The sequence below is a fragment of the Nannospalax galili genome, unplaced genomic scaffold (assembly GCF_000622305.1).
Source record: "Nannospalax galili isolate Female #2095 unplaced genomic scaffold, S.galili_v1.0 scaffold423, whole genome shotgun sequence".
NCBI lineage: Eukaryota > Metazoa > Chordata > Mammalia > Rodentia > Spalacidae > Nannospalax > Nannospalax galili.
Genome location: NW_008350949.1, coordinates 368,105 through 378,258, shown reverse-complemented (window position 1 = coordinate 378,258; position 10,154 = coordinate 368,105). Strand labels below are relative to the sequence as shown.

The 10,154-nt window shown below is 39.4% G+C and overlaps 1 protein-coding gene across 1 annotated transcript in view; it reads right to left on the bottom strand.

Annotated features, from left to right (window-relative positions):
* Nucleotides 1-5,108: 5,108 nt before the first annotated feature.
* Nucleotides 5,109-10,154, bottom strand: part of Tm4sf1 (transmembrane 4 L six family member 1) — a 7,757-nt gene continuing 2,711 nt past the window's right edge. Inside the window, exons 4-5 of the mRNA XM_008848032.3 lie at nucleotides 7,698-7,878; nucleotides 5,109-5,908 (exon numbers count right to left, since the gene is read on the bottom strand). Coding sequence (XP_008846254.1) covers nucleotides 5,894-5,908; nucleotides 7,698-7,878 — 196 coding nt within the window. The 3' untranslated portion in view covers nucleotides 5,109-5,893. The remainder of the gene's footprint in view (nucleotides 5,909-7,697; nucleotides 7,879-10,154) is intronic.

Genomic DNA, 10,154 nt, shown 5'->3' with positions numbered 1-10,154 from the left:
TTCTTTGCTGCTCTCAGTATTCTCTCTTTATTCTGTACATTCACTGTTTTTGCCATGATGTGTTGTGGGGAGTTTCTTTTCTGATCCTGTCTATTTGGTGTTCTATGTGCTTCCTGTAATTGTATGGGGATGTCGTTCCTTAATTTCAGGACATTCTCTTCTACAATCCTGTTTAAGATCTGGTCAGTGCCATTAACCTGAAATTCTTCTCCTTCCTCTATGCCTATGATCCTTAGATTTGGTCTTTTCATGGTGTCCCACATCTCTTGCATATTCCTTTCCTGTGTTTTTTTTTTAATTTTCATAATCTTTGCTCGAGTGGTCCAGTTCTTCAACTTTATCCTTCAGTGTTAATATTCTGTTTTCTATTTCATGCATTCTAGTGTAAGGCTTTCCCCTGTTGTTTCAAGTTGGCTTATTGAGTTTTGCACCTCCTTCATTTCTGCCTGAGTTTTCTTCAATGTTTCCATCTCTCTTGTGAATTCATTCAGAAGTTTATCCCCATCTTTTTTTAGTTATTTGATTTGTTTGCATGTGTTCTTTAAATTCGTTGAATTCCTTGATCATGTTTATGATTGTTCTTTTAAATTCAGTGTCCTGGGTTATCTCTAGGGGGTTCTCCTTGTAGAACTCCTCTACAGACTAGTAGAGTTTGGTGGGAACATAGTGTTTCGGCTTTCCGTTTCATTATTCTTTCGTTGTGGTTTTGGCATGTGAATTTCTTTTGTTGTTTACGATTCTGATGTGAGAATTAAGTTGAAGTATGCTTCTGTCTGTATTATCGGGTGCCTAGGTCCTTTCCTTATTGGTTATGTAAACCTGGTAGGTACAGTTTTCAGGTTCTCTCAGGTTTTATTTTGGAGGGAACTAATGGCTTCAGAGCAGTTATTCAGGAGCACCCACAGAAGCCCAAGTCAGGCTCCAGTCAGGTACACGCAGGCTTCTTTCTAAGGTTTGGACACCTATTAGCAGAAACTCAGAGAAAATTTGGGAAATTCCCTAAGCGGGGGAGGGCGATTTTGAGACTCTCAGTTGGTCTGCTGTGTTCTCAACCCCTATGCCTGAGGGAGGCCAGAAGCCAGCACTCTCTGGCAGTGTGCTGAGATCACAGCCACTATACCTATACCCAACTCACCCTCTCGGGTTGTCTGCTAGGATCTCAGCCTTAGCCTACCAAAGCCAGGTCTGGGGGCCTTGGGAGGGGCCTCACAAAATTCCAGGTAGGGGTATGGGTATGGTGCTGTTAGGGGAAGCCCACCACCAGGTGGAGGCAGGATCTGGGCACTCTTAGGCAGTTCCCTGCGTTCTCAGCCCCTATGCCAGGGGGAGGCCAGAACCCAGCCCTCTCTGATGGTCTGCCGCTACACCAACGGAGGTTGGAGGACACCCTTAACTTTACAGTATTCCATGTAAACTTTAGGCTCAAAGACTTCTGTGTATTTCCCACTCCAACATGAATAATTTCCTCTTCTGTGTTTTGTACTGTCAACTGTATTAGCTATTATTTAATGTTAAAAGTATTTAATTTTATGATTTGTTCTTATGTGTGGCGTTGGATCACGAACCTGTATTAAAGCATGTTCCTGTTATGTGGCTTACTCATTGTCCTTTTAAACAGAAAATAGAGAAAAGATCTTCAGGATAAACTTCAAAAGAACAAACTCATTAATTTAATGTCTTAACTTCTGGAGATCAAAATATATCTTTGGTTTTTGGTTATGGCCTGACTTATAATCGGTCTTTGAAATTTTAAAATATTTTAAAGCTAAATATGCCAGCTTTGTTCCTACATTGCAACCAAAATTAATTTTTATCATTTAATTTTAAAACTAGTAGTTTAATTTCACCTAGAACCACACTGTATTTTTAATATACTATTAAGTTTGAGTTCAATTAAGGGGTGGACCTGACATTTAAAGCCTCTCTTTCTTTTATTTTTCAAGACTTAAACATTTTCTGCTACTCAGAGTGAGCTTACTTTTAATTTTTTTAACTGTAGCTTTAGCAGAAACAATTAAAATGCCTAAATATAGCCTTTTCCATTGTAGAGAACAAGCTGAAAAGCTGACTTTAAGTAGCAATGATTGAACTGAAACATTGTGATTGCTTTCACCACACTCCGTGTGTCCTTTGAATGGCTGGAACTGCTCTTCCATACATCAGACAGTGTTCTTTACATGCTTATATTTTATAACGACAAAAAATGCACTATAAAACGTTTTCTTAAAAAGTGTGTTGGGGGGGCCAGTCTTGAGATGTATGGCCCAGTGCTTCCGAGTTCCACTCTTAAGAAGCTCTTTCTATTTCTACAACCTTACCAGGTAACGTTGGTGCAATTCTTTGTCCTGGGACACAGGACCTGGAACTGGAGCTGGTGTCGCCCACCCCCAGAGCCATGCCTGTGATGACTGTGTCCACCTTCCTTTCTTCACCCTCTTTCTCAGTTGTTCTAATGTTCCCTTGTGTCTTTCTCAAACTCACTCACTTGTTCTCCCTTGGGAATGAGACAGGATAGAAAGACGGACAATTATGGAGACATGAGACAGAAAGGAGCCCCTGGTCCAGGAATGTGGTTGAAGCCTTTGGCCAGCAGAGAGAATTCCAACCCAATTAACAGCTGCAGAAGGCTTTTCTCCGTTTCTATCTATAAACCTGCAACTTTCTAGAAAGTACCATAAACTCAGTTTATAGGGAAAGTTCTAAACCCTTTGGACAAGTTAAGATCCTGGTTTTACCATATTAGGTTACAGTTCCATCCGCGGTATCTCTGTAGCCAACCTATAAATTTCATTTATCAAAAGATAGAAAATGAAGGGGGGGAACTTTTAACAATCTTCTAAAATGTAATTTGAGAGTAGCCAAAATGTTATATATGGCTAATCCTGACAATCAATTGTGACTTTCCTTTGGGAAACCCGTACCTATGCTTGGGTAAGGAATTCTCTGTTGGGAAGCTCACACTGATATGTGGGGCATGTCTTTCTCTTAACCTTCAGACTTAAAATCTGTATTAAAATTCCATTAATAAAATCTCCAAATTTGCTTCTTATTGGCTAGTCCTAAAACTCTCTTCTGCACCGAAGCCACAAATTCCAATTTGACCTGAATTGAAGTCTCTAAAAGTTAGGAAATTCCTTTAGGTAGCTAAGGGTGAGAGTGTGGAGTTATGTCTCTGTCCCCACACCACTGATAGGACTAGGTCTGGAACTCACCACGTAGACCAGGCTGGCCTTGATCTCACAGAGATATACCTGCTTCTGCCTCCTGAGTGCTGGGATTAAAGGCATGTGCCACCACACTTGACAAATCTATTCTTTTTTTTTTTTTTTTTGGTTTTTTTGAAACAGGGTCTCCCTGTAGCCCCAGCTGGTCTGGAACTCACTCTGTAGACCAGCCTGGCCTTGAACTCACTGAGATCTGCCTACCTCTGCCTCCCAAGTGCTGGGATTAAAGGCGTGTGCCACCATGCTTGATAAGTCTATTCTTTCTTATCCATACTCTTTTCCTTCAGTGGGTCACACACAGTCAGCTTCTAATCTTTCATCTTACAAATATTTTGGATTTTCTATCACAGGGATCCTAGCCTAATGTTCAAGAGCTCCCTAAAGGCCTAGAGTAGATATCTGGAGGATGGGATGTTAAACATTGATGGAAAAGCAATATTATCATTATTTTTTACTAACCTTTCACCGAAATATAGTATTTTAATTAACTTTGACTATATGCAATAAACCAAAGTAGTGTTGTCACTACTGATCATACTTTGATTTGCAATACAAAATTTGTGTATCATATCATATCACATTAAATTGGTATGGTACCTCAAAAATCTCATTTTAACTCAAACATTTCAAAAGTCTAGTAAGTTTTTTTCCTCATCAGGTGTCAGCTATAATACTTATGACTTCTGTCTGCTTGTTCTCAGATGTGATGTGATGCAGTTACTATATAATTAAACATTTTTTGACTATTTTAATGTATTGGTTTACTCTGTATGTCTGTATATTTTATTTTGTCTGATTATCAGTATTATTCTTAGAAAAATTCTTCCAGCTTCACCAAACTTCCAATGTGATCATAGCACAAAAAATGTTAGACCTTTGGGTCAGGCATTGCAACAAGTACCTTGCCCAAAAGAGACTGCTCCTGTCTATAAGCTCCTGTCTTTATTAACGCTCCTGTCTGTTACCCAGGACAATGACACCAAAAGCCAAGCACTTCTGTATAAAATCCCCAGTTGTGACTTGAATATAAAATGTTGCCCACACAATTGTGTGTTTTTAACACCTCCCCAGATGGTTTGGGGAGGTGGTGGAAACCAGGAAGTGGGACCTAGTTGGAGGAAGGAGGTCATTGGGGAACATGCTTTTGAAGGTTCTGTCTGTCCCCAGTCCCTTCCCCAATCTTGTCATCATGAAGTGATCATCCTCCTCTTCTACCTGCTCCTGCCACTATGATGCTCTGCTCCATCAGGGGCCTACGCTCAACTGGAGCCAAGTGACCCCAGCCTGAAATCTAGTAAACTATAAGCAAAAGAAATTGCTCTCCCCCTTTTTCTGGCAGGCAGTTTGGTCATAGCTATGAGAGGCAACTAATAGACCAGTAAGCTAAGGGATTCTTTTACATCAAAACAAAACCAAAACCAGAACAAGATGGAACAAAACAAAAACGTAATTTTCACAGTAAGAGTGAAAACATGCTACCCTACGCAGGAGTCAGATGACTAGAGCATCCAGCTGAACACAAGTTCAGTTGCTAAACTGGCTTGATAACCTCAATGGATGGCACAACCATGCAATTTGTAGATAGAGTGTAGAAGAGAGCGTGGGGGGGGAGCGATAGAGAAAGAGAGAGAAGAAGAAAGGAAACCCTTAAGGAGAAATGTTACACAGCCTGTAAACTGGAAATAAGGAGAAAATGTAAGATAACGCCATGGGAGTTTCCCACACTGCTGCTAAGTCAGCAACCAAGTAAAAGCCCCGCCCTCTGAAAGCACCTTCTGTCTCACACATAAAGGCAGCAGATCTTCCTAAGTGTCGGGAAGACGTCATCTACAGTGACTCAGAACCCAGTGTCTCTCCCTGACATAAAACCAGAAAACAATCAAATGGTGATGAATACTTTATTTTGAAGTAAACAGGGGAGTTTGGGAGGTGTTTCCTTGTGGTCCTCCTGATCTTATTCCTCCTCCCCCATTCCATGACGGTGATCAACTGCTTTATTCCATCTCCCATCTTCCTTCTCCGATTATCCTGGTCTTTCTCTTTTTACATACATAGTCCTTATCTTTGAAGCGCAAAGGGCTTTCTACATGTTACAAAAGTTTAACAGCCTGCACTGTTCATAGCCATTAACAACACTACATAGTTCCACTTATTTGTTTGAGTTGAAGCTGTCTTGACTAGATGTCCAAACCCAGGCACGTGTTTGACTCTTCCTTCAAAAAGTCTCTTGTTAGAGATTTGTAGACATACAGATGGGAAACATCATATAAACAGTGAAAAACATCAGTTCAGAATTTTGATCCTTCTTGGTCTTCAAAAAGGCAACCAGACATCTTTCATTTAAAAAATACATACATATATGTACAATAGTATGTAGGTTTTTTTTTAATCTTAAATACTGAAGAGTTTATCTCGGATATACTGAGAACAGTCATTCAGTCTGTAAGTTACCCCCAGAACAGTTTGTTGTCTCATTCCTTAAAACAGAGTTGTTGGTTTGTTTTTTTTTTTAAGTTTAAACACTGACATAGGAAGATGCCACTATATTTGTTTATAAAAGCAGGGTATGTAGATTGTGATACACTGGTACAAAGTTTTATAATAATACAAGTAAAATATATAAATTACAATGAAATAAAAGAAGCTTGAGGTTCTGTCTTGTGGTTCCTTTAGCAGTCATATTGCTGTGAAGAAAATGAAATTTACATTAGATGATGAGTGTAAACAAATGATTAAACTTATATCAACAAGTGATTAAATTTGTGTCCTTTACATTCCTATTCAAAGCAAACATAAAATAGAATGACCTCAACTTTAGTAGCACTTTAGCCAGCCACACACTTAGAGCTTAGACAATGCTCACAAAATGTTTCCTAAATAAGCCAGACCCACTTTCCTCCTCAGCAAAGCTACAGAAAAGGTTCATGGAGACTACGACGACTGGCGCGGAGCTGGCTCGTCGTGCTGTGTTGGTGTGAGTCTTTACTCTGGAGGATTTAAAGATAATGCCATAAGAGTGTCTTGCTGCTGTGGGCTCACTGTGGGCAACCTTTCAAATTCCATGCTACTGAGTTAGGAACTACCTCTCCTACAGTAAAAGCCCTGCCCTTTATAAACATCTTTCGTTTTACACATAAAGGTAATGGATCTTCCTCCGTGTCAGGAAGAAGCCATCTCTGCAGTAGCTCAGATGAGAACCACATGCACTTGGCCCCCATTTCTCCCTGACAAAACAGAAGCAATTTGTCTACTAACTTCTTCTGCTTGTCTCCGAGATGCAGCAGTACTGAAGTCCAACAAGGAGTCCCTGAGTTTAAATTCTGTTTTGTGTGAAATTCAAGGGTAAACGTGGGTTTGCATTTAGTAATCTCTGTCCCTTCCCCCAGCTGCCTGGAAACAACTTCAAGCTGAAGTGGTCCCATTCTGCTGTTTTCTTGGAAATTTGGCAGGATTCCAAAGGAATTCTTCATCTTGCAGTACTTGCATGATGGGGAAAACCAGGCTTGTATTTTAACTTCCTCTGAAAATTTATAGGAAGCTTCTATATATTTACAGGAGAGGTTTAATGGTAACAAGAGACTTTGAGTTTCTTTTTTTAAACTCATTTTTAAGGAAAGAGACCTAGAATTAGAGGGTTAAATGGTTTGGAATGGAAAATGAAATTAAATACGTTTGTTTGCTTAATCTTATTTTGCAGAGTAAGACATAAAACAACCACCTCCCAAAACTGGACCAAAGTTTAACTTCCATCAATTCAATAATATATGTTTTTGAGAAAGATATAGAAAAAAATAACTTTCTCTGTTACAGACAAACACATATTTCTCTCCTAAATCATATCCTCAGGAAACAAGTGCTTCCTGGTTCATAGCTGCCATTCTGCTGGTTACTCTCCGTGCCTTTCTACTTAAGTATTTTTGTGACTCCTTATTAGGAAAGAACTGCAGAAAATCCATCAGAACAAGTATAGCATCTGGATTAAGAGCAAGGGCTGTAGCATAAAATAACCCAGGGATTGAAGTCGGTTCCCTCCTGACTAAGTGATCTTATCCTATTTCCCCCTTGAATCATGCACACCTGAAGAATGAGTTCAATATTACGTCTGATGCAATTAGTGTTGGTTATGATTCATACATACTTAGATGGGAACATGGTAGCAAGGAAAAAGAAGTCATCTTGGATACTCTTGAACAGCTGTCACCAGCCTGCGGAGCTAGTGGAAGAAGCCGTGGATTTGACTTGGTAGAGGCACTGTGTCGGTGGGCAATGTGTTCCTGTGCACGCAGAGCCATTGACAAACCAAGGCAAACCCGAGTCAAAATGGAATGCACTTAATGCCCAGCCACAGAGACAAAGTAAGAGTAAGTGCTGGTAGGTCAAGCCTGTCTAGTTTTGCCTTTCCTCTTTGATGAGAAGACTGTGGTAACTGAACCCTGCAGGGCTAGGCCACGACATCGGCACAAAACCTCTTACCTGTTGGTGAGAGCAGCAATACCCGCATATGCCTCCAAGCACTCCATTTATTACTTGAGTGAGACATAAGATGAATTCAATTCCACCAAGAGCCAAGAGGATAGAAAACAGAGTTACATTCCATTCCACAATATGCTTGGGCTCATGGCACTGGGACCATGTAGAGGGATCTAGAAGGTAACTGTGAACAGAAAGAGAGACTTCAGACATAAGACCATACTTAATCAGCCTACTTTTTGTTTGGTAGTTTTTATTCAGAAACACAGAAATGAATTGACACAATATTGTGTGCTGGATTCTTCTACAACATGCCATTCTGACAAAGGGAAAGTTTTAGCCCAAATCTTACTGCAATTGTCTACATACAACTCAAACACATGTTTTTTATTCTTCCTAATCTAGAATGCTGTGGTGAAAAAGCCTCACCTTAGAAAATTTTTGTATTCTCTAAAAGACATAACTTCTTATAAAGAAAAAAAAAGCAAAGCTGTATTTATACTAGGTTTAACACAAAGTAAAAATTCATGTATTTATATGGATGTGAACTAAGAGCAGAGAAGAAAAAATTAAAACAATTCATGTGGGACGGAAGCAAAATTATGAAGAATATTTTTATTCTGTTTCCTAATTTTGCGGTTGCTTAATTATGATCTATGCGAAAGGATCAAAACTGAGTAAATATTTACTTGGAAATATAATCTTTCACATTAGTTTTATTTGAGTTTTAAGATATTTAAATAATTTCATTAAGATACCAATACTTTCTCTTTTGAAAATTATCCAAAGCCTGCCAAGTTTGTGAACTCAAGCTGCTTGTATTTTCAAATGAGATCTTCGGAAAAAAGTATTTTTAATTTTTAAGAAATAATTTACAACAGCAAGTCTAAGGCTTAAGCTTAACTCCTTCTTTAATTTAATGCGGCTGCGCCCATGTCTCTATAACAACATGTAGCCCTTTATATTCATGTGTTCAACAGAGATTGTTGAGGTCTCTGTGTGAGCTCAGAGCTGAGCTAGAGCTGGGGACGTAATGATAAACAGAGAGCATGGGCTCTGTCCTTGAGCGTAGATTCTCTAAGGGAGGAGACAAGCATTGAGAATTTCAACTCCAAGTACAACAATCAAGCAAACAAAGTGTGAAAGGCCACGGAGGAAGAACACCTATCCTAGTCAAGGGAGGAGACCTGCTTATGTACCTGTTCAATGAGGCTGAGTTTCCTGGAGGCAGGACTGAAACGCACTAAGTTTTTAAAAAATATAGTCAGCAGGACAGTATCTGGTACATAGTAGGTGCTCAATATGTATTAAAAGTCAGTGAATGGGGACTGGAGAGACAGCTCCATGGTTAAGAGTGCTTGCTATTCTTACAGACAATCTGAGTTCAGTTCCTAGCACACAAGTCAAGTGGCTCACAACCACCTGTAATTCCAATTCCAAGGGATTCAAGACACCCTCTTCAGACCTCTGCAGCCACCTGTAGTCACATGCACAATCCAACACACAGGCACAAATACATACACATAGTTTAAAAAAAATTTAAAGCCATTGAATGATAAGTAACAACCTGAACTCACTCTGAAAAATCATCAAGCCATGCTAAGGTCAAATAAATTCATACGTATATGAAATAAGTTTTGTAAATATGTTCATATTTCTGCCTGTCTGCAAAAATATATATCTTGGATTACAGAGTATTTGAATGCCTAATGAAGAAGGATTTAATCACGTGGGAACATCAAGGATTGACTGAGCTCCACAGAGAGGTCTGCTACAATTCCTTATCACGTCTTCCGGCCACAGCCAAACAATGAGGCTGGAACCAAACACCTAACTCTGGAACAGTATATTGAGCCAATAAGAGATTCAACTTGTTGATTTAAAACAAAATAGGCCGCTCAAGCTTGGACAAATAATGGGCAAGGCACACAGCAGTTCAAAAAGCTGTTGAGTGCTATTCCCATCTATCCTCGCATCTCAGCTAGATGCATCATGACTGTCCTCAGAGTGGTTTCACAGAACGGTTTTGCTTGTCTGTGCATGCATGAATCATATTTTCTATTAGTACATTTTGTTCTGAGCAAAGATGAATCACAATTGATGGCAATATCGAACACCGAAACTTCCACCGCCTGTAAGTGCCAGTTTTCCCTCAGAGGTTACCATTGTATCACGTTCATTGTAAGCCTGTAGGTAACATTAACAGCTGACATCTGTAGTGCTCACAACATGTTGCCCTTTGCACATACATTGCACCTGTATCCTCTCATTAATGCTTATGAAAACTGCCATTGGTTTCATTTTACAGATGAAGGCACCGAGGGGCCGAGAAATCAGTTCACTTTATCCTGTTCTCAGAAAATGGGTACAGAGATTGGGTTGAACCAAAGTCTAAGTAATTCTAAATTTTTAATCTCTTGGAGGAAAAACTTAAATCTATATTTATATATACACATACAT